General features: G+C 54.4%; 2 protein-coding genes across 2 annotated transcripts in view; one reads left to right on the top strand and one right to left on the bottom strand.

Moving 5' to 3' along the window:
* The window catches only part of CATSPER3 (cation channel sperm associated 3), a gene marked incomplete at its 5' end in the record, with an annotated part of 34,946 nt that extends 33,581 nt beyond the window's left edge, over positions 1–1,365 (top strand). The window contains 2 exons of the mRNA XM_081232940.1: positions 241–398; positions 1,239–1,365. Coding sequence (XP_081089066.1) covers positions 241–398; positions 1,239–1,344 — 264 coding nt within the window. The 3' untranslated portion in view covers positions 1,345–1,365. The remainder of the gene's footprint in view (positions 1–240; positions 399–1,238) is intronic.
* Positions 1,366–17,807: 16,442 nt separating this feature from the next.
* On the bottom strand, positions 17,808–23,204 carry PITX1 (paired like homeodomain 1; the record flags this gene model as incomplete). Its single annotated transcript, XM_081232941.1, has 3 exons — positions 17,808–18,489; positions 20,499–20,731; positions 23,036–23,204. The coding sequence occupies 3 exons, from the start codon at positions 23,202–23,204 to the stop codon at positions 17,947–17,949; spliced, it is 945 nt and encodes a 314-aa protein (XP_081089067.1). The 3' UTR covers positions 17,808–17,946.
* Between the last annotated feature and the right edge of the window lie 543 nt (positions 23,205–23,747).

The raw sequence follows: 23,747 nt of genomic DNA on the forward strand, positions 1-23,747 counted from the left end.
AGGCTCCCACCGATTCCTTCCCATGTCACCTGTCCTCACGTCAGGGATGGTGGCTCACCAGGTGACCTCAGTCAGGGGGGTCCAGGCCCAGAAGGGGTTGGGGTGAACTGTGATTGGACTCAGGACTCATCCTGGGGCCAGGGTCAGGCCTCTGCCTGGGCCCCACATGGAGGGTCCCCAGGTCTCTGTGCAGCCCGGTCACTACCTCCTCATCCTTGCTTTCTGTGCTTCCCTCTCTAGAAGAACGTTGACCACAAAAGTTTCACTGAGCTGGTGGAGAAGTTTAAGAAGACCCTGCGGCACACTGACCCCATGGTCTTGGATGATTTTGGCACTAGCCTACCCTTCATTGATGTCTACTTGTCCACTCTGGACAACCAGGATGCTACCATCTACAAGTCAGTCTCAGCCCCACTGACCCGGTCCCAGGCCCAGGGGGGCAATGGCTGATGTGCAGGGCGGGGGGGCGAGGCCCTTCCTGGCAGCGCGCAGGGGCTGGGCTGCTGTGCGGACGGGCCTGTGGCTGGGGGAGACTCTGCCCACTGGCGTCCGCAGCCCACCCTGACCTGTTTTTAAATACTGGCTCCTCTGACTCTCCAAGACCCTCCTCACCAAGCACTTTTCAGAGGGCCGAGAGAACGCCGCTGGCTGGCAAGTCAGAAGCTGAAGCCCCTGGCTTGGTGCTGTGTGACTCTGGCAAAGTCTTTGTCCCTTTCCTACCCGGCACAGGAGGGGCTGACTATGGAAGCAATGTGTGTGAAGCTCTGAGCTTGGCCTGGCCCAGGGCTGTGCTCAGTGTGAGTTAGCTGGGTTCCTTCTGGCCGTTACTTGCAGGAAGGGGAGGTGCACAATTAGCCTGGTTTCTCAACAAAAGCTGCCTTGAGGGCTTCGCAGACAGGAGGAACTAAAAGGAGGGGATCTAGGAATGCCCAGTGTTGGCCCAGGCATGGACCAGGCAGCGTCTGGGCACCTCCACGGGCTCACCTCGCTCCGAGCCCAGGAGTCTGTTGTCTCCCACCTGACACATGTGGTGAAATGGCTTTACTCCTGGGGCCCCAGGTAGAGTGGCACAGCCAGGCTCCCAGCCCAGCCCTACGTGGCTCTGAAGTCCTTGCTCTTCCCTGAACCCACACCTACCAGGAGTGGCAAACGTGCGGGTGCGAGAGTGCCGTGGGCAGGGCCAGCGTGGCATGGAGCCCGCTCGTGAGCTCAGGCCTCCTCTCCTCCTCCATTTCCAGGCTTCAGGAGCTGTACTACGAGATCGTGCACGTGCTGAGCCTGATGCTTGAAGACTTGCCCCAGAAGAAGCAGTCCCAGTCCTTGGAGAAGGTCGAGGAGAAGTAGTGGATGTGGGCACCCAGGCACCGAGGGCCTCGCAGGCTGTGACACCCTGTCCCGCCAACTAAACACAGGTTTTCTGAGTTGGCCTCTTCACGGTTGCTGTGATCATGGCATTTCTCCACCTTTGGGAACTGGGTCTGAGTAGATGCCCGTGAATTCTGATTCCTCCCTCACATGACACAGCCAGACCTTGGGAGTAGGGAGTGGGGAGAGGGAGGCTCAAGGCCCACCCTGACCAGAAGACACACCTAGGGTCCACACTGGCTCCCTCCTCCTTTGACCCCAGCATCAAGGGCCCACCGGGTTCCTGGGAAAGCCACCTGGGGACCCCGGACCGAGAAGGGCTTCCAGCCACCCCATAAGAGTGCGTGGCCCCTTTGAGCTGGTGTGGCCCTACTGATCCCGGAAGCTCTGCTGCGCTCACCTTTGTGTGTGTGCCCACGCCTGGCAGAGCTACAGCTCTCTCTGTGCACCCAGAGCCCTGGAGGCCCCTCTTTGGAGTTCTACTCTGCTTCTCCCAGGCTCACAGTGATGGTGGTGCCCCAGGGGTGCAGCCGTGACTGGAAGGATGCTGTTGTGTGGCATGCAGCTCAGGGGGGCACCTCATGCAGGGGCCAGCCAAGTGGCAGCATCGGGCGCTTTGGGCTGCTCCATCCCCTTAAGTGAGTTAGAACTCTTTACTCGAAAGGTGGCATTTTCTGTGTCATCCCTGGCCAAATGACTGCCACAGTTGGCAAGGTCCTGGCACCACCCCGGTCCAGCCATCATGGAGCCATCTGAAGGCCCAGGTGGGGGCGGGTGGCTGGCACCCCTTGCTCCCGACTTGCCAGACCAGAGGCCCGGCAGTGCCCCCTCTGCTCCCATTTCTGGGGAGTGTTCTCGAGGCCTGTCACCTTGGCGGTGCCCTATTCTTAGAGGAGAAGTGAGTTCTGGGTTGAGCTGGGGTGGGAAGCCAGCATCTGTAGCTGGGTGCCCAGGCCCACCCTGGGGAGTCAGGTCAGTAGAAAACACGTAGAATTGAGAATGGCTGGACAAGGGTCCCATGGGGGGCCCGTGGGCTCCAGGCCTGGATGACGGCACCCCTGAAGCCAGAGGACAAGGGCTGGTGGAAGCCTTTACCCGTAGTTTCATTCACCCGACTACTAGTTTCTGAGCTATGCAGGGCGCTGGGGGTTCTGTGACGGGAAAGCCACAGTCTCGTCCTGGCCCCCTTGGTCCCCACGGTTATCTAGGAGAGACAGTCATCCGGCCAGAACGGATGAGAGAAAATTTCCCTGAGGAAGTGACAATAATTGTTTGAATGCAGAGAGCATGTGTCTTCTAAGATACTCAGATCACTTCTATTTGCAAATGATCACACTCAGGACCAAACAGAACTGTGTGAAATGGTGCCAAGAAGGATCGCTCTGGAGCGTGAGACCCATCACCGTGCAGTGGGGGAGCCCTGTGAGGGCAGGGCATCTGGCCTCGCTCCTTCCTCAGGTGGAGAGAACTTGGTACCAGTGCCCTGGGAGGTGGCCCTGAAGTAAGCGGGGTGTGCACCCAGCACCTAACTGTGAAGGGGGCGACTCTTGGCTGGGGGCTTCCGGGGGGGCTCTGGTGGGTGCAGCCCAGTCAGCCCAGGATGCAGGCCTCAGGCAGTGGCTCCGATTCAGGGCTGGGATAAAGCAGACGTTGCCAACTGCCCACACTGGACGTGCCAGTGTTGCATGGGGGAATGCGGAAACACCTCTGCCTGCTGTCACTAGGAATCGTGGGAATTGCCCTAGGCCTCTGGGAGTGAACAAAAGATTTAAAAATTTCTGCAGGGAGGCAAGTTAGTGAGTACCATGGTTTTAGAGTCAGGAGACTTGGATTCCTTAATCAGGTGACCTCAGGCAAGGTGTCTGGTCTTTTGAAACCTCAGCTATTTCGTCTGAGAAATGGGCTGATAAAACTGATAAAACTGTTCAGCTATAAAGATCAAATAAAATACATATGACAGTGTAAAAAAAAAAAAAGAGAGTCAACTATGGTTCGTGCTTCCTGGCTGTCAGCTCTGCCTCTGCTGTGAGGCCAGCTGCCGTGGGCGGTCCTGATCAGGGGCTGAGAGGGGCTGGGCCAATGATGAGGTGGCCGGGGCAGGGGGGTGGGAGTGGTGAAAGCATGGAGCTGAGAGTAGGAAGCAGAGATCAGGAACCTGGGGGTGGGGTGGGGGAATGCGTGTCCAGGTGGAGCTGGTATGGGATGGCCGCTTGCACCTGCAGGGCCTGGTCCCAGCAGGGAAGCCCAGGCACGGGCTGTAGGGCTGTGGTGTGGGAGGGCAAGCTTCCTTTAAGGGCACAAGCAGAAGGCTTTCACAGAGCAGGGAGCTGGGAGAGGGTGATGTGCAGAGGGCTGGCTCAGCACTGCTGGCAGAACAAGCCACTGGGTATTTGGTGTAAAGTCCCAGAGCAGCATTTCTGTTTGGCTCTCTTTGCCTGCAGAGCAAACACTGGCAGATTGGAATTCCCACTTGGGCTCTCACCAACTCAAACAGGCTTGGCCAAGGCTTTCAATTGATTTGCTTGGGGCAGAAGTGGCTCTGCTTGCCCAGGCCTGGCTGTGGAAAGCAGGACCCTCCTCCTCCTTCCCCCAGCGCCGGGATCCAGCAGAGCTGTCCCCAAATGGCTCGCCCATCTCCACCCTGCCAGCTGGGTGGTTTGAGGCTGCAGTGGGATACCCGGGACCTGGGTCTGAGTCTTCTGGTCACACCCAGGCCCTCCCCCAGCTCTTGTAAGAAGGATGTGGAATCCAAGGCTAGAGGTGTTTGGAAGGTGGCTGGATTTTGGTTTTTGTTCTAAACTGCTTGTTGATTCCACCAGCAGGAAGCAGTCTCTATAATATGGAAATCCAGGCAGGACTGAGACTATAAAGTGCTCCTCGTCAATCCAACAGTCCCTAAAAATCCAATACTGAGATGCTGGAAACCGCACATCTTGATGTTTTCCCCAAATGCCGGTGAGACAGGACACCTTGTAAAACGAACCGCCCTTCACCGGGTCAAGAGAAGACGGCTCTGAATTCCTAACTAGGCTACTCAGAAAGGAGAGGTAATTGTTGCTGATTCTAGTCACAGGGGTTGGGAAATTAGGAGAAGGGAGCTCAGTGTGATGGGGTGAGAGTTACCAACGCACGAGCACCCCACTCTTCCCCACACTCTGCACCAAGAATTTCATCTGTGTTTGGTCAGCCACATGCCGCACCTTCCCCGAGTTCTAGCTCTGATTTCACTTGAGGCTTGGTGTGATGCAGCCATGGGGGGATGAGGGAGGCAGGGCTGGAGAGCTGGAAGGAAAGGGGAGCATCTGTGCTTTCTCGGTTGGCTCCTGGCTTCTCCTTCACTGTGGAGAAAGAAGCAGGGTAATGGGCAAGGCTCATCGGACCTACACGATAGGAGCCGGGGCATGGAGGAGGAAGGAAGTAAAGGCCAAGGCTGGGAGTCAGAGACTTTGGACAGAGGCTCCGACCCAGCTGGAGGGTGAGAATGGAAAGGGGACAAATGGAGACAGCAAGTATCCTTGTAGGGTGACAGCTGGATCCCCACTGATATTCCTTGAGAGAGGCAAATAATGATGGAAATTGTTTAGGGATGATTTTCGGTTGCTGAGCTGTGTCCTTTATTTATTTATATTTTTGTTTTTATTTTTAAAAATTAATTAATTTATTTATTTTTGGCTGCGTTGGGTCTTTGTTGCTGCGCAAGGGCTCTCTCTGGTTGCGGTGAGCGGGGGCTAATCTTCATTGTGGTGCGTGGGCTTCTCATTGCGGTGGCTTCTCTTGTTGCGGAGCACGGGCTCTAGGCACGCGGGCTTCAGTTGTTGTGGCACATGGGTTCAGTAATTGTGGCGTACGGGCTTAGTTGCTCCACGGCATGTGGGATCTTCCTGGACCAGGGCTCGAACCCGTATCCCCTGCATTGGCAGATGGATTCTTAACCACTGCACCACGAGGGAAGCCCTGAACTGTGTCTTTTAAAAATGGAGCCCTATGAAGAGATTCAGCCACGTGGGGTCTGCATCATGTTTGGGTGATGTAAAGATGGTTGTGTGTAATAAGGACCTCTTAGGCTAAAATTGGGATATGTTTAGAGGGCTTTACGAACCACTGACTGAGCTCCCAGCTGTGACCTGAGGCCTCTAGGTGAAGTACCCCTGAGGGTGGTGGCACCAAACGTGACTGGCATTTTGCAAAATGAAACTGAGGTCTCAAAAGGAAGTGTGGAAGAGGCCAGAGGGGGATGAAGAGTCTGCTCTAAAACTCTGAGGAAACTGGAGGTTGACCCCAACTTTTGTAAACTGGTGATGGGGCAATGACCTTTCACAGCAGAGGCACCCCACTGCCCAGAGCTCAGTGTCCTGAGAGCACAGCTGCCCCTTGACTCCCTCCTTCCCCACTGGGGCCTTGATGCCTGGGATTGGGGCATGAGATAAAAAGACTCTTCAAAACATGCTGCTGGGCCAGCGAAGGAGGAGTCCAAGCAGAGGTCAGGCCGAGGCTCCAAAGGTATGGCCTTTTCTCTTTGGCTGTGGAAAATACCACCTTGTGTTTTATCAGTAGTTCTGTTTAAGACACTTTGACATACACGATTTGAATCTCATAACAACAGTTAGGTACTTTCATTATCCCCATTAAACAGGTGGCAAAACTGAGGTTCGAAGAGGCAATGTAACCTACCCAAGGCTGTATAACTAAGGGGGAAGAACCAAACGTGTCTGGCTCTAACTGCTCTGCTATAATATGGTGCAACATCCTCTAGGGAATTGTTATCCTCATCTTATAGGTGGGCAGGCGGCGCTCAGAGAGACTGTTACTTGGCAAGATCATCACTGAAGGGCAGAGTTAGTATTTGAATGCAGACCAGACATGTCCCCCTCTGCTCTATTGTCTCACAGCAACCTTGTTCTTTCTTATCAAAGCTATTTTTTGAACCTTAAAAATGAAGCCCTAATTCCCTCCTGAGCAGGGCCTGCCTCTGGGAGGAGGGAAGGTGGTCTCTCAAACGGGTCTCATTTAACCAGTTTCCTGGCACCTTCTTGCTGCCTGGTAGAAGCTCTGAAGTCTGCTGGTCCAGCAGCTCCTGGCTCAGGAGCCCTGGGAACTCCAGAGAAGGCAAGGGCAGCAGGAAGCAATCAGTGTGTGGCACCTAATCAGGAAATTATAGCTTGGGCAAAAGAGGGGTTTGGCTTAGAAGTCACCCTTCCCTGGGTTTCAGTCAAGCAGGCCCACAGGGAGGCTTGGCCGGCCGATGGGATGTGCTAAGCAGGCGTGAGCTCAGCAGGCAGGATAAGCCAGCCTCGTCATTGCTGCCCAGGAGGCTGGCTTCCTAGGTGGGGATGATGTATTCCATCCTTTCTGGCGCCCTGCCTGCTCCTGTACCCACTGATACCTCATCAGCAAGGGGAGAAGCTGTGGGCATCAGAGGGGGTACTTTGGGAGGTTCTTGACCTGAGTCGGTGACTTTTTACCTGATTCTTGAATAAGCAAGTGGAAAAGGTGTGAAAGAAGTGTCAGGTGGAAAAAGCCAGGTGCAGAACTGTACATATGTGACACCATTTGTATTTTAAAAAAAAGAAAGTGAGAGATAAATAAAACCACACACACAGTGGCAGTGAGATATTCTTTCAGGTGGCAAGGATGATAGATGGAACCTAGTATTGGCCAGGGTATGGAGAGGGCACCCCCGTTCACTTTGGCAGTGCACATAGGTGTGGCTTTTTCATAAGACAATGTGGATTAGATTTTATGCATGTGTTCCTATGGCCCAACAGTTCTGCTTATGAAATTATCCTGAAGAGCCAAATGACAAATGCACAGAGATGCAGGGATAAGGATGTTTACTGTGGCCTGTTGTGATAGAAACACAGCAAAAGAAATCAAGGAATTACTTAATGCCCATTGGTGAGCCGACTGGTTGAATTAGTATGAGTCCATACATGTGGCCCCTAAAATAGTGATTTGTTGATAAGAATAGATGTTCTTGATATTATATGATTGAAAAAGTGGCTTCTAAAGCAGCATGTGATCTGACGTCCTTTATGTAACACTGAGTGAGTGAGTGTATGTAGCATATGTGTACATGCACGTGTGTGTGCTGAGTGATGTCTGGAAGGATAATCATATTAGTAGTGGTTTGGTGATCTTGACTTTGTCCTCACACTTTTCTGAACTTTTTGAATTTTAAGAATCAGTATGTATTTTACAATCAGGAGAAACAATATAATTTTCATCTTGAAAAAAATGCTGAGAATTCCCTGGCGGGTCAGTGGTTAGGACTCCATGCTTTCACTGTCGGGGCTCGCATTCGATCCCTGGTCGGGAACTAAGATCCTGCATGCTGCACAGTGTGGCCAAAAAAAAAAAAAGTTAAGCAGTGTGTGTGGGTGTGTGCGTGTCTGCGTGTGTGTGCATGCACAGCTGTGCCTGTGGTAGGTGGAAGGGCATTCCAGGCAGAAGGAACCACAGGCACAAAAGAAAGGGTGGGAGCTGCGAAGGTGGTGTGGCCACAGCCTGCAGTATGGGCGAGGTGGGGGGGAGATTGGGGAAGTACATTGAGTATGATCCTGAGTACCGCAGCTTGGCAATTTGGAAGCAGGGCAGTGACCTGGCCAGATTTGATTCTTGCTTCCTCTCTGAGAATGGCCTGCTCCCCCTCACCTGGCATTTAAGGCTTCTCTATTCTGTCTCCCGCTTCCTCTCCCCATATCTTCCAGGGCTCCCCTTTGCCCAGCTCATTCTCACCTCCACTCCTGCATACCCATTCCCATCTGCTTGTCCTTCAAGACTCAGCATTAGGCCCCCTCTAACAGGAAGCCTTCCCAGATTGCTCTGGTTAGCCTTGATATCTCCTTTTTCATACTCTCACCCTTGAACTTTCATAACTGACCTTAAATCAGACCATAATTCCTCTAGAACCAGGACGAGGGCCCTGGACTGAGATTATGCTGTAACACTTGGATGCCAGTGATGGATGGGCTGACATCTGCCAGCATTAGAGTCCTGATGGGGGAGGGAGAAAGCAGGCAGCAGAGACCCAGGAGTTATTTTGAGCCTATCATGTCACAGGCACAGTGCCAAACATTGTACATAGCTTTTCACATTTATCCCCATTGTACAGATGAGGAAACTGAGGCTTAGAGAGGTTATGTGGCAGTAAGTGGTATGGCTCTGAGTAGAACCCAGGCTCTGTCTAACTCCAAAGCCCATACTCTTAACCTCCGTGACCTACTTTTCTCTGGTTCTCATCCCCCCAGAGGTTGGCAGGGCTGGGCCTGTCGTGGGGCCTTCTTGTGCCTTGCTGCCCCAGACCCAGTGGAAATGGATTTCAGGGTGGGAGGGTGATGCCATCTCACTCAAGTGGTAGCTCCTGACCCAATGGAGGATCTGGGGCAGTGCAGCATCCCTGCTGAGGCCTTGGGAGTGCCACTGTCCCCAGTGACATAAGCAAGATATTTCCCTTTGGGCCAGCTGGCAGGGGCACTGTGGGGGAATCTGGAGGGGAGGAGGCTGGGCATGTTGACCAAGGAAGAGCTTTCCCACTCAGAGATTCTCCAGTAGCAGGTCAGTGATAAAGGACAATTTTGTGCCTCTGAAGCAACAGCGCACCTGAAAGCCTTACATACTGTTCGCGTCCATGGTCTCTTCAAATCCTGACAGCAAACCCCAAGAGGCAAGCAGGCAGATCCAGTGTCCACTGACAGAAGAGGAAACTTGGGCTCCGGGAAGGGACAACCAGGCCCCAGGGAGGAGCCCAGCCCAGGGGCTAGAATCCAGAGGGGCCCTGGCCTCTCCCAGGCACCTCCCCCAGCCTAGGCTCAGTGGGTATCCTTGCCTTGATGGGCTGGGCCAGTCTCTGTGAGCCTGGGGGGCTGCCCGGGGGTGGCCTCAGTGGAGACTGAGGAAGAAGCAAGAAGCTTTGGAGGTATGGGCACCAAGCTCAGGAGAAGCCATGAACTGTGTGCCTGTATTCAGGACCAGCTTCTGAGACTCAGCAGGAGTGCTAGTTTGGGAGATGGAGGGAGGGTCCTTGGCCACACTGTCTTGTGTGTGTGTGTGTGTGTTTTGTCCAAATATAGCCTTTATTAGATCATGTCTACTCAGAGGAAGAGAGGTGTGTGCATGAAAAGGCTGGAGTAAGGGTGGGGATCAGCATCCATTCCAGTGTGTCCTGGAAAGTTCCCAGGGAGGCCACAGCAGGAACGGTTTGGGGAAACCCTTGCTGGCCCCACCACCGCCTGGCAAGCGGCAAAGTGGCCAGCTGCTTTGTGGCTGCAGTGTCTTGGAGGGTTTGCCAAGCACTTTGCGTGAAGTCACTGGGGCGTTAAGCCCTTTGTTCAATTAAATGGGTTAATGTGCTTTGTCTGATTTTGATGAATACTAATAATATAATGTGATAATGGCGGTAATGGTGCTCTCAGCCCCGATTATCACACGTGCCGCACTGTCCCAGGCACAGAGGGAGGTGCAGCTCACATTCCCGCACACTCAGGCCTCATTTTCCACTCATAAAACCCCATTCTTCAAAGCTTTTCCAGCCCAACTCCCTATATCCATTTTCGGGACAAATTACCAACACTTAAAAAAATTGGTCCATTTTGCGTAAAAGCCAAGTCCAAATTACTGTTACTTTCCCCTTTATGTTTTGAAATTTCAAAAAGAGAAGGGTGGGAGCTGAGGGGGACACAGGGGATGGAGAGAGAAGGCAGAAGGGGAAAGAGGGAGAAGAGTGTATGAGCAGGGAAGGAAAAATCAAGCTTTCTTGTTTCAGTAAAAACGTATTTCTGGAATGATGTTTCAGTTTACTCAGGCAGAAAAATCAGAAATGGTGTGCTTATTAAACAAGCTAAGTAAGCATGACTATTTTTAGTAGTGCAGTGAAACCTTGGTAATTTGGACCTCTTTAATAAAGATTCCATGATCACGCTGGCTGGCAGGCACACACAGTGTGTGCACGTGTGTGGATGCACGTGTGTGTGTGTGAAAGCAAGGTAAGAGTGTAAATAGGTTGCTGAGTTGGAGGATTAGGAGGGCGGGGCTGGGGGATGCAGCGAGGGGACAAAGGGGACAGGGATGGGGACCCTTATGGCTTACAAGAGCCGTGTTTAAACTGAGTTCTCTCTGCTTTGCAATATACAAGAGCATTACAAATTCTTCTTCTCTCTGAACACTCCTCTTGGCACCTACTAATTTGGCATCTGTTTAAAGAAGAAAGTATTTGAAAACAAAAATTTCACTTCTATAAAAATCTGTAAAGGTTTACTTGACACCACCTGTCACATTGGCCTGCCCCCAGCGTGAGGCTGAATCCTGGGGGTTGACACATCATCCCAGGGAGGTGATGAATGACCCCTCTGGGGTGAGGACAGGGACCTGTAGGCAGAAGGCCACTCCCTGTCCTGCAGATCACAGTTCTTTGCATTTTTAAAATAATATTTGATGTTTCATTCCATCATGACAAAAGTAATACATGCTTAGTGCAAAAAACTTGGAAAGGAAAAATGAAAAAAAAATCCCTTATTTCCCACCACCCAAAGGTAGCTGGTGTTAACACTTTGTTAACACATCCAGAAATTTCTCTGTACCTGTGTAAAAATAAAAATGGTACCGTGCTTATATAATGTTCTGTAGCTTGCCTTGTTTAGTGTTTTGACAAAGAAGCTCAGTTTTTTAAAAAAGGCAATGGCAAACCCATTATTTAATTTTATGCTAAACTTATAGAGAAGTCATTGGCCCCATTTACTTTCTCTTGGCCATATAGTAGACACTCAGTAGGGGACGTGTCCTTAATGGGGTCCCACTGCTATGCTGCACAGAGGGATGGAGGATGGGGTGAGGGCCACAAGGGGGTTCAGCTGTAACTGTAACTGGGGCCTCAAAGGGTACCAGTTGAAGAGGGCGGCAAGGAAAGGTTTTCCAGCAAGCACCACACCAGCCCTGGTAGTGGGTTCAGCCCCCAGGAGTCCTGGGCACCAGTCTCTGAATGCCTCTCTGGATAAGGTAGAGGCACAGACACAGATATACTTTTTTTTTTTAAGTGTGATAAAATGCACATAACATGAAATTTACCATTTTAACCTTTTTTAAAGTGCACAGTTCAGTGACATTAAGCACATTCATATTCATCCCAAATGAAGCTCTATACCCATTAAACACTAGCTCCCCATTCCCCTCTCCTCCCTGCCCCTGGCAACCACCATCCTACTTTCTGTCTGTATGAGTTTGCCTATTCCAGGTACCTCATACAAGTGCAATCATACAATGTTTGTTCTTTTGTGTCTGGCCTATTTCACTTAGCATAATGTCTTCAAGTTTCATCCATGTAGGAGGGTCTGTCAGAATTTCCTTCTGTTTCAAGGCTGAATAGTACTCCATTGTATGTACATACCACATTTTGTTTATTCATCTGTTGATGGGCATGGGTTGCTCCTACCTTTAGGCTATTGTCAATAATGCTGCTGTGAACATGGGTGTACAAATATGTGTTTGAGTCCCTGCTTTTGTTTCTTTTTTTTTTTTTTGCGGTACGCGGGCCTCTCACTGTTGTGGCCTCTCCCGTTGCGGAGCACAGGCTCCGGACGCGCAGGCTCAGCGGCCATGGCTCACGGGCCTAGCCGCTCCGCGGCATGTGGGATCTTCCCAGACCGGGGCACGAACCCGTGTCCCCTGCATCGGCAGGCGGACTCTCAACCACTGCGCCACCAGGGAAGCCCCCTGCTTTTGTTTCTTTTCGGTATGTACCCAGAAGTGGAATTTCTGGATAGTATAGTAATTCTGTTTATTTTTTTTTTTAGGGAATCATCATACTGTTTTCCATAGTGGCACCATTTTACTTTCCTACCAGCAAAGCACAAGGGTTCTAATTTCTCCACATCCTTACCAACACTTATTATTTTCTGCTTTTTTGGTAAGAGCCGTCGTAATGGATGTGTAGTGGTATCTCATTGTGGCTTTGATTTGCATTTCCTTAACGACTAGTGATGTTGAGCATCTTTTCATGTGTTTATTGGCCATTTGTCTTCTTTGGGGAAATGTCTGTTCAAAGTCCTTTGCCCATTTTTGCATTTTTGTTGTTGTTGTTGTTCAGATACACTTTTAAAAGCAGCGCCAGGAGCTGCCTGTGCTGAGAGGGGGGAGGGAGAGAGTGAGAGGAGGAGGGAAAGAAGCAAGAGAAGAGAGAAAGGAGTGGGGAGAGGGAGGAAGGCCAGGATATGTCTTGTGGAGTGACATATAAAGGAAGGCAGCCCTTCACTTCATTTATTCAGCAGATCGTTACTGAGCACCGACTGTGTGCAGACACTCTCCACACATTGCTGTCCACACTTGTTGGCCGCTACATCCTGGCTCTCGGGGGCTGCAGTGACCCTGCCTGCAGGAGGCCGTCCCCACAGAAGTTAAGCCACAGGCTCTGCCTGCAGTCAGACAGGCTGGGATCCAAGGCTCTAAAGCTGCGTGCCTTTGGACAGGTCATATGACACCCCGAGCCTTAGCTTCCTCATCTAGAAAAGGAGGCTCACAAGATAAATAAAACACGTACAGCACAGTGCACAGCAGGGGAAGGCGCATAGTGAGGCATGCGGCCACGTGACCCGATCACCCAGAGAAGCTTTCATCTGCCTCCACCCTGCTCCAAATGCAGCTTCCTGCACCTTGACCTGCTCCTCAGCAGCATCCTGATTCATGGGATCACAGGCTCCCCAACCTGGCTGAGCGCTGGCACTGTGTCTCCGGGGTGCCCTGCAGCCTCTTGATCAGTGGGCACCGGCTCGGGGTTACACAGCCAGTTGGGAGGCAAGGCCCAGGGCCCTGCAAAGGCAACACAGGAGGGTGAAGACTGGGGTTCCTGTGGGGAGAGGGGCAAGGAGGCAGATTGGCAAGGGCTGAGAGAAAGCCTGGGAGGCAGATTGGAAGCGCCCATCTAGGAAACGAGAAGCTCGTAACACTGAACAAGACAGGAGTTTGGATTTCATGGTTGATATTCCAGGGCCCTGCCTTCACCAGGAAGCTTCTCTGTGTCCCCGCCTGCCCACCTCATTCTGCTGCCCACACCGAGGGCTTCCTCAGTCCCAGATGTCACCTGTGTCCTCCGCTCCTCTCCCACCTAGCCGAATGAGGTTGGCAAAGGCAAATCCCGGGGCCTGGGCCCTTTTTCCTCTCTCCCAGAGCACAGCTGAGTCCAGCCTCTGGACACGAATTATAATTATCTCCCCGCCACCCCCACGCCCTAGCCCAACACCAGTGTGATTCCCATCAGGAGAGTTACAGGGGGCCCAAGGCTGGGTTACTGGGGGCCCAAGTCTAGGATGGTTCCAGGGGTGGGATGGAGTGGGGAAGGTAAGGCAGGTGGGGAAATCAGCAGGACTGTCAATCATGACTCACATTCATGGCACCCAGCAAAGCTGGAGGGAAATCCAAGTTGGGCCCCAAATGACATTTTCAGAAATGACCTGTTGAGAATCTTAAGAGATGCCCTATTAATGGGGAAAGTGGGGGACAGGGCCCTCAGGAGAAGAGGCAGTACATCTCACTTTAATAATAATAACATCAACAATAACAATTCCAACATCAATAACAATTTACTGAGCACTTACTATATGCCAGCACTTTATGTGCATTATCTCATTTAATCCTTTAGACAGCTGTGTGAAGTGATTGTCATTATTCCCTTTTACTGAAGAGGAAACAGGCTCAGAGACCTTAATTAAGCCTCTTGTCCAGGGCAACTCAGAGGTAGTGCCAGAACTCAAACTCTCACTCTCAAAGACCACAGCAAAATTTCCTGTGGATGCCAGAGCCAAGTAACTGGCCCAGAAAATGGAGAGGTCCCTGGGCAGAAAACCACCCTCACTCTCATTTCCCAGACTGGCCCTCTTTGTGACTGAGGTCCCACTGCTATTTCCTGGGGCAGCAACAGGCTGAGGCATGTGGAGCTGAAGGGCCACCCAGAGCCACCTCTAGGGCTTGGACTCCCCAGGCAATGCCCCTCTGCAAGGCAGCTTTTCCAGCTGTGATTTCCCCCTCCCCCTCCAGGTGACTCTGGTGGCCCAGAGGGAGGGCCATAAAGCTAGGGGAGGTGACTCAGCTCCTCTCCCTCGATGACCAGGCACTACAGGGGTTGCACACAGTGGCTCACCCCATTCTCCTTTGGTGCCCACAGTGCCTTCAAACCGGTGCTGGGCACCAGCCTCTTGCCCTCTTGTCCCTAATTCATGGCCCCTCTAAATCTGCAGTGGCCCTTTGGGGGTCACTTTGTCAGTACCAAGTAAGAACAAATCTGCTTTTCTATTTCCTGCGGGCTAGTCCTGTGTGGCCAGCAGAAATTATTATCTCTTCAAGGTCAGACACCCTCCCCTGCCATGTTGCCCATGGTGCTTGGCATGGGGCAGCCCAGTACGGAAGGTGGAGAGTGGGGAGTGACTGGGTTTGAATCCATTCCATCACTTCCTGCTGTGTGGCTTCTTTAAGCCTCAGGGGTCTCATCAGGGAAAGGGGATAATGAGGATCATTCTCATAGGGCTGCGGTGCAGGTAAAAGGGGCTCATCTATGAGAAGCGTGCACTTAGCAGAGGGCCCTGGACCCCGAATGGGCTCAGTATATGATACCGCTTGCCACTGAAGATGGAGATGGCGCCACCTCCCCCCCGAACAGCCTTGCCTATCCTGTTTGAAGCAGGACTTTCATTTTTTCTTACTCACAACACCATGTTCTTTTTCTTCAAAAGCACTCAGCCCAGTTTGTAATTATATGTGTTTGTTTACTTGTCCATGAGAGCAGGGACTGTGTCTGTTTCCCACTTCTCCATCCCCAGCACCAAGGGCAGAAGCACAGTAAATGAAGCCTCCCCAGTCTTTTTCAGGCAGAGCAGGACTAGGACTTTCTGCCTTTTCTCAGAGGACTTGGCTTTCAGAACCCCGTGTGTTCCTTATCCCCGCTCCAGAGATGACCCTGCAGTTGGTGTAGCTGGGGAGGGCTGGGTACCATCTGCAGGCACAGAATAGATGGGGGGGGCCCAAGGCTGGGTCCTGCACTCACCTTTTTGGCCGTGGTCCTTGATGGATGATGGGGTCATTCTGGACTGCTTCTGCCTTTCCTCCTGGCTGCAGCTGTTTGCCCTTTGGGCCCACCTCCACACTAAGTCTCTACCAGAGCTCTTCTTCGGTCCTCCTCTCACCTGAGACCGGGCCTGACTTTCAGAGAGGCCTCTCTGCCTCCCACTTCTCTCCAGTCCCAGCTCCTTCTAGGTCTCCCCTGCCTCCTGCTCTCAGCTGAGACCAGGGCCCCCTGGCCTTGGCAGATGTGTGAGGCTGGGGGAGGCACTCTGAGTCCAGATGTGATTGTGTTTATGTTTCCAGAGAGTTAGGGGTCGGAGCTCTGGACTGCAGCCGTTGGGGGAGGGGTGGTCGGGCTCCAGCCCCCTGCCCCAACCTTCCCTCTCCCCTCCTCCAGCCTGTGTATCTGGCCCTGTCCTTCTCAGAACCCTTCACTCCAAGTCCTACAGCATCAGGCTGAGCCATCCTCCACCAAGGACCCCTCCTCACTCCTCATCTGAAGGTGAGAAGACAAGTGGAAAGATGCCTGGCTTTGGAATCCGTGTGACCTTGGCCCAGTGCATAGTGTGATGGAGCCTTGGTTCCATCATCTGTATAAGGGACAACACTCCTGACCTCAGAGGCAGTGTTGACCTGGTTTAGGAATGTGTGCACAGGGCTCTCCAGCTATTAGCTCATGACTAAGCCCATGGCTGTGCCCCACTCCCATCTAGGGCTTGCCTGGGTCCAGCTCCAGGGCAGTGACAATCACAAGGTGACTCTAAAGCAGAATACCAACCCCTCCTTCCTCCCCGGCTACAGCTGCAGACATTTTGTTTTGCCATTAGAAGTGACTTACTTAAGGGAAGCAGAATTTCACAGGCAGTTTACAGGTTGATCTTGTTCAGTAGTTTCCAAAAGTCGGGGGAGGATGGCGGCGGGAGCGACCGATAACTTGGGATGTAAGGTAAGTGAGAAGTGAGTTCTGTGTGATGGACACTTTCACCGGAACAGCCATATGCCCCTGGGTGGGATTTCGATGTGGAGGCCCTGGCTCGACTCTGGCGGATCCAGCACCCTCGGTCCTCCTGGAACAGCCAGAGCAGGGCTCAAGGTGGGGGCACAGGGCCTATAGGAGAACAGGCAACCCCAGGTCTAAAGAGGCTCTCAGCGGCTCCCACCGCCAAGCTCCCAGCAGACAAAGGCCGCGAAGCACCCTAAAAGCCTGGAGGGTCACTGCAGACCCAGTCTGGGAAGAGCCTGCAGAATCCGGCGGTCGGGTAGGGCGGATGGTTCAGGCTAGAGCGGCCCGCGCGCGGCGCCGGGAGGCTGAGCCGCACCGCCGATGAGTATCGGGCGCGCGCCTGCCGCCGCGCGCGCGCGGAAAGGAAGCTCGGAGCGGTGGGCTGCGCCCTCAAGGGAGCTGGGTTGAACTGGTCTGGAATGGTGGTGGGGAAGTGGGGGTAGGGTCCTCTGGCCGGGTCGGATTCGGCTCTTCTCTCCTGCTCGCAGGGCCCACGGGGGTGCAGTTCCCTTTCTACCCGCCTTCCCTCCAAGACCGAATGAAGCAGTCAGGGCTCGGCAGTGGTTAGCACGCTCGTACTATGGTTTTAATAGATGTACATGGACAAGTCGATATAGACAGATTTATAATTCTATACAGTCAGTCCGACATACACAAGGACGCTGTAAACAGGGGCGCGGGCCGGAGAGCGGGTGTGCAAAGTGGGCACGGCGTGGGGCCCCGGCCGCTCCCCGAGCTCTCCCGGCTCGACTCTTGCACGGCGGGCGGTGAGGAGGCGACTCCTCGCCGGACAGACAGGCCACCTTCTAGCCGGGAGCTGAGGGGAGGGCCTGGGCTTGCGGCGAAGCTTGGGGGCTGGGATGCTCTGAGACGAGCACTCCGCATGCTCCCGCCTCGTCCGCACCGCCAGCTGCAGCTCCTTGGCCTTAAAGTAAGCCTGCGGGGCAGGCAAGGGCTCTTCGAGGCGCGCCGGAGCCATTAGTACGGCTCCACGGAGAGATCCCGACCCTGGACTGGGTACCGTCATCCCTGGCCCAACGCCCGCTCCAACTTGGATCCGGATCGAGCTAAGGTATGCTCGGCCGGGCCCAGCTCGGAGGGGGCGTCTTGGTTCGCACCTGGCTGGGGCCCAGGCTTGCCGGGGGTCCGCGCTCCAGTTCGCAGGCGGGAACGCGGGCTACGGGGCGTCTCCTCCCGGCCGCCGGCCTCCGCGCTCGCCTCCCGCGCCGCGTCCCCTCCGCAGAGTGGCCCACCGGGCCCCGAGCGAGCGAGCGAGCGACCACGCACCACCCGCTCCATCCCGAGGAAAATTGCAACTCATCCGTTTTTTTTCGCGGCACTTTTCTCCGACGTCTTTTTGCTTTGTCTCGTTTTGGAGGGCAGAGTGGGGTCCAGGAAAGCAAACACAAAACCAAGCCGGAGGTGGGGAGGTGGGGAGCAGGGGGCCGCGCAGGCACCAGGTCCTCCGCGCCCGCACCCGACCCGGTCCCGGCCCCGGCGCTGTGCCGGCCGCCGGCCCGCGTGGCCCGGCTGGGCGGTCAGCTGTTGTACTGGCACGCATTGAGGCCCGAGGCCGGGCCCTGCAGGCCGCCGTAGCCGAACGACGAGTGCTGCTTGGACTTGAGCCGCAGGCTGGCTAGGCTCGAGTTGCACGTGTCCCGGTAGACGCTGTAGGGCGAGGCGGGTGTGCCGTACGGGCAGCCGCCCGGTGACATGGCCGAGTTAAGCGAGGAGCCGGTGAGGTTGTTGATGTTGTTGAGGCCCGAGTTGGGCATGCCGGGCACAGCGCCCGGGCCCATGCTCGACGGCATGGTCATGGAGGAGATGGAGCTGGGGGCCGAGAACATGGACTGCGACGACAGCGGGCTCATGGAGTTGAAGAAGGTGAAGCTCTTGGTGGAGAGCGGCGCTGGTGCCAGGCTCTTAGCGGCCCAGTTGTTGTAGGAGTAGCCAGCGGCGTACACGTCCTCATAGGGCTGCACCAAGCCGCTGAACTGCGGCACGTAGCCGCCCTTGCACAGGTCCAGCTGCTGGTTACGCTCGCGCTTCCGCCACTTGGCTCGCCGGTTCTTGAACCAGACCTAGGGGAGGGGGACAGGAGAAGGGTCAGGGCTGCGGAGGGCGGGAAGACGCCTCCACCTCCCCCGCCCCACCCCGAGGCCTCCGCCCGCTTCCTTCTCTCCGAATACCGTTTCTTTCTTTCTTCGATATTTCCACCCCTGCCTTCTCTCCATAATGGTTCCCTTTCTGTCTCCAGAAAATATTAGTCTTTTCCTTTTTCTGATCTTTATCCTCTCCCCCAATTAAATCCGGTTTCTTCTCCTAATACGGATCCTTTTTTTAAAACAAATATTTGTTTTCTTTCTTCCTCTCTCAACCATCATCTTCTGCCTTCTCCCGCAAACGGTTCCCCATCTATCTCCTAAATACTCCATCCATTTTCTTCTTCCTCGAATACAAAAGGTAGTTTTCTTTCCTGAAATATAGGACCTTGCGACTCCTCTCATTCTTCAGTCTGTTTTTCGTTCCTCAGATAGTCTGTTTCCATCTTTATTGGTAATATTTGATATTATCATTTCTGCCTCAAATGTTTATTTTCGTTCTGTCCACCCCACTATCTGAACCACTTTCTTCTCCCTCAAACAGTCCATTTTTCTTCGTTATCCCCCATTTTTGATCCTTTTGATTCTTCTGCAAATATTTAGTGTTTTTTCTTCTTTCCAAATATCTGACCTTCACTGTTTCTCTTAAATGGTTGATTCTTTAGTTTTCTCAAATACTTGATCCTTTTGCTTCTCTCTTAAATACTTAATTTCTTTCCTGCTACCTAAATATACGCCAAATGTTTTTCCTTTCACTTCTTACTATTTTCTCTCGACTCTCCCGTCTCCACTTTTCCGCACAAAATTCAGTTAGAACCTCTTCTTTCCCAACTCCCGGTGCCTGACGACCCTCATCTAGTCCCAGTCCTTTGCCCTCCGCAGCCCTCGACCAGCCCCAGGCTGTATCCCGACCTCTCCTGCCGGACCCCTGCATCTCAGCCTTCTCCATCCCCAGCACTAACATTGCCTGATTCCACCCCCACCCCACCCCACCCCACCCGTACCACCGTAAACCCCAGGCAGGCTTAGTGAGTTCAGGATTACTGAGTGCTGTCTTCACTCTCTATCCCACTGGGCTGGCCAGCCTGACTGGGGAGGGGTGATAGCTGGGGTTATAGCAGGGATTCTGTGGCCCAGGTAGGACTTTGGTTTAGCTTGGAACGTGCTCCCAATATCTGATTAAATATTTGCAGTACCCAGAGAAGAAGTGATTCTCTTGCTGCTCTGGCAGGACAGCCATGTTTTCACTGGGAACCAAGGGGTGAGAAGAGGGAGGGTGCAGTCCTGTCTTGAGTTGGAGACCTTACATCTCCAAAGGGATTCGGCCTGAGGCTCACTCATCCACCAGAGCTACCCCCCTCCTCACCTGAACCCAACCCTACGGGAAAGAGCATTAGGGAAAGGGTTCACCTACAGACTGGCCGAATGGCTGAGAAAGAGTCAGGTGGAGAATATCCTGAGATTTTGGAGAAGCAGTGTGCGGGTGGGACCACTGCCCTAGGAAGTTTTGAGACCCCCCCCCAAGCCTACACTCTTATCAGGCCTCTCTCAGGCTGCCAGAGAGGATCTGCCTTTCCCTTTCGTTTTCGCGGGAAGGCGCCAGCGGCTCCGGAGGTCCCCAGCGGCGGGGAATCCTCTGCTCAGTCTAGGGGGTAACAGCCGAGTGGGTGCTGGGCTCTGCAGGGCAGGGGAATGTCCCTTGGGGACACAGGTCTTTGGGCGGGGGCTGCGGTAGAGCCCGAGGGTCAGGTAGGATGCAGGTCAGAGGGATCCGAGGAGGCAGCAGCCGAGGGGTGCTGCACCAAATGGCTCTGCAGCAGCTGGGTAGACCGGGGCCTAAGGTGGAGTCGCCTCCGGTGGAGGGAGGGAGCAAGTCTGAGTGTGGGAAAGAGTGATAGTCTGAGCGCGGGTCTAAGCTTTCAAGGGCTGCGCTGGGCCGGCTGGCAGCCTTCTGCGCGGGTCCCGTTAGGCGTGCACCCCGCGCTCACCCTCACGCGTGGCTCGGTGAGGTTGGTCCACACGGCGATCTCCTCCCGCATGCTCATGTCCGGGTAGCGGTTCCTCTGGAACGTGGCCTCCAGCTCTTGCAATTGCTGGCTTGTGAAGTGCGTGCGTTGCCGCCGCTGCTTCTTCTTCTTGGCGGGGTCCTCCACACCGCCGCAGCCTGCACCGCCCGCACTGCTGTCCTCGGGCCCCTTGGGCTCCCCGCTGCGCTCCTTCTCTGAAGCAGGCAGGACAGGGCGCCAGTCACCTCGGGCTTATGCCCTTTTGCACCCCATCCCGGCTCCACCGAAGCGCCCGTGGTCAGCCCTGGTGGGGCCCGCCCTCCCGCCAGGGCCCCTGGAATTGTACCCATTGTAAAGAGCCCGCCTGTGCCGGGTAGGGTAGGCAGTAGTCACCTCTGATCAGGCTCGTCTGGGAGAAGAGCCCAGGAGTTGGAGACGTGGGCCTAGGTTCCTAGCTGCGCAGGGCCTGCTCTCACAGCTCGGCTCATGCTGGAGCTCTGCTGTTAATGTCACCCGAAAATGTACATTTTTTAGGGCTCTTGGGGTTCTAAATCAGAGGGGATCTGTGCTTTTCTGAACTAGGATCAAATCTTTCTAGCCTGAAGCTGGGGGGGTGGGTGGAGCAAGAGCCAGGCAGTGGCCTGCAGCCCCTCCAATTTCTTCTCCCCAGGGCCGTGTGGGCGCCCCACCGGGCAGGCACAACACAGCCGGGTTCTCGGCCTTAGCTCCAGGCCTCAAGTCCTAAGGCACAGAAAATCCCTCTGGCAGCAGCCAGGCAGCCCAGACCCACAGACTCTGTCTAGGTGACCTGGGGGCTCTAGCCTCTCTCTCTTTGAAGCTACACAAACAACATGCAGTTATAGAAACACTGAAACACAAAGAAAAAGAATTTAAAAACAAAACACAGAAGCCCAGAAAAGCTCACAGCTCTATGCCTAAAAACATAGAAAGGGTCACAAATTCTTAAAAATAGGCAGGTAGAAACACAGCAAATGCAGATTAAGAAGCCAGAAACCTCCGTGCAAACACACCCCTAACTAAATACAGTGCTGTTAAGTGTATAAACTCCAGGCAGACACAGGCATTTATTTATCTGGGATTTAAAAAAAATCAATGTACTGTTGTAGATAGATTTTTTAACCCCTTCCCGATAATGCCCTTCTAGAAATAATTTTTAAATCCCAGGGAAATACAACACTATAGTTAGATAACTTAAATTCCCCAAATAACATCACTGTAAACGGATTTTGAGAAAATCCCGGAGAAAAGCGCCATTTTGGATTGACTTTTTAAAATCTCCCGAAGAATAATGTTGCATGTAGATATTTTAAATTCCAGAGAAATATATCTAGTATAGCAATTCTTTCTATAACGAAAAATACAGTTAATTTAAAAAATTTATTCTCATAGCCTTGGGTTTTTAAAGCAATCTATGACTATGTATTTCTCTGGGTTTTAAAAATAAAAACCAACCAAAGGCCACGGTTAAAACTTTTGAAAACAGAAGTACCGTCCAGCGTTGATTGTTTTTTTAACCAAGCAAACAGAACCTCTCAGAGAAAGTCACTTTGGGATGCAAAACAGAAATAAATAGAGATTAAAAACTCGTAGAGAAACACTCAGCGGTGGATTAAGAAATGAACGCAGAAGAGGCGCCCACGGCCGGGGGAGTGGGGAGCTCGGCGGCGGCGCCGAACTAGGACCGCGAGCGCGGGAGCCGTTCGGAGACCCTGGAGCCCGGGTAGGGCCGGGTATTGGCTTCATCACTGCCCGCGCCGCCCACCCGCCGGCCCAGTAGCTGGCGCGGGGAAAAAAGCTTGAGCTCGGGCAAAAAGGCAGCGCGGAAGGAGACTTGGCCGAGCAGAGTCGGAGCCCTGGACCCGCGGCCTGGAGGCTCCGGGCTCCGGCGGAGCACGTGGGGCACGGATCCCTCTTTTAGGCGGTCCTGACCGGAGCCGGGTCGCCCCTCTTGGCCCACTCGCCCTCGCTGTCCTCTCTTTTCCCTTTACTTAAGGTTGTTTCCCCCCCCACACCCCCAGTTTGCTTTTCCGACTTTTCCCGCCACCTTCTCTTAGCTCTCTCCCTGTCAGTCAGTCGCCCACAGTCTGTCGGGGTGTCTGTACTCTCTCTGGGCACTTTCTCTCGCCCGCCGCCCATTCTTTTCTGATCTGCTCCTCTCCTTTGGTCCAAGCGGCCCTTCGACAACCATTTGCGCAAGCCTAACTTTTCTCCCCGTTCTATTTGCCCCCGATCAAGAGGGGCTGTCATTCCGACCCTCCGGTTGTAGGTTCGTGCATCTGCAGGTCACTTGGCGCGTGGGCACTGCGTGAAAGTGCCTTCGAAAAGCACTAAATTTCCGCTTCATAAAGCGCCTACTTGTCCGCGTTCACCGTCAGGTGGAGAATGGGAAAAGGAAAGGTCCTGAGGCTTCCTGGGGCGTGGAGCGGGCGCCAGGCCCTGCTCGCGGCTCCCTGCACCCGGGTAGGCTCCGTGCGCGCCTCGCGGGGAGCCGCGCTTACCTGGTAGCTCCGTGTCGGACGACTCGCTGGCGGAGTTCTCGAGCGGCTCGCGGGGGTCGGCGGCGCGGGCTAGGTGGAAGGCGGGCCCCATGTCGTGCGGCGGCGGCGGCGGCGGCCGGAGCCCCTCCGGCAGCCGCTCCAGGCTCATGCCCCCCTTGAAGGCGTCCATGGAGGCGGGGACCGCGGCGGGCGCTCCGGGGGCCGGAGCTGGGCGCGCCCGGCCGCCCTGGCTGCGACCTGCGAGGACAAGAGAGCTGCGCCTAAGCGGCCGCCCCCCAGGGCTGCCCGCGCCCGAAACGACGCCGCGCCCGCCCCATGGACCGCCCGGGGCTGCGGGGCCAGGCGGGCGGCAGCGGCAGCGGTTTCCCGCGACCGGGAGCCCGGCTTCGCGCTCCGCGCTGCCCTCCCGCCGCTCGGGCCTCAGCCGCCCGCCCGGCCCCGGTTCCGGCTCCCGATCCGGGGCCGGTTTCTAAGGCTCCGGACGGCGCCGGCAGAGTCTGTCTTAAAGCGACAGCGCGCACGCCAGGTTCCAGCAGTCCCTGCGCCAGGGGTGGTGGGTGGGGTGGGCCTGGGTGGGAGGGGGCTGGGAGGGAAGGAGGGAGCGAACGAGCGAGCGAGGGAGCGCGGGCGGAATCCAGCCGCGAGCCGCCCGAGCAGCCGCGCCCTCTCTGCCGCCCTCCCTCCTTCCCTCCCTCACTGCCTCGCCCGCGCC

The sequence above is a fragment of the Mesoplodon bidens genome (assembly GCF_964165515.1).
Source record: "Mesoplodon bidens genome assembly, chromosome: 4".
Lineage (NCBI taxonomy): Eukaryota > Metazoa > Chordata > Mammalia > Artiodactyla > Ziphiidae > Mesoplodon > Mesoplodon bidens.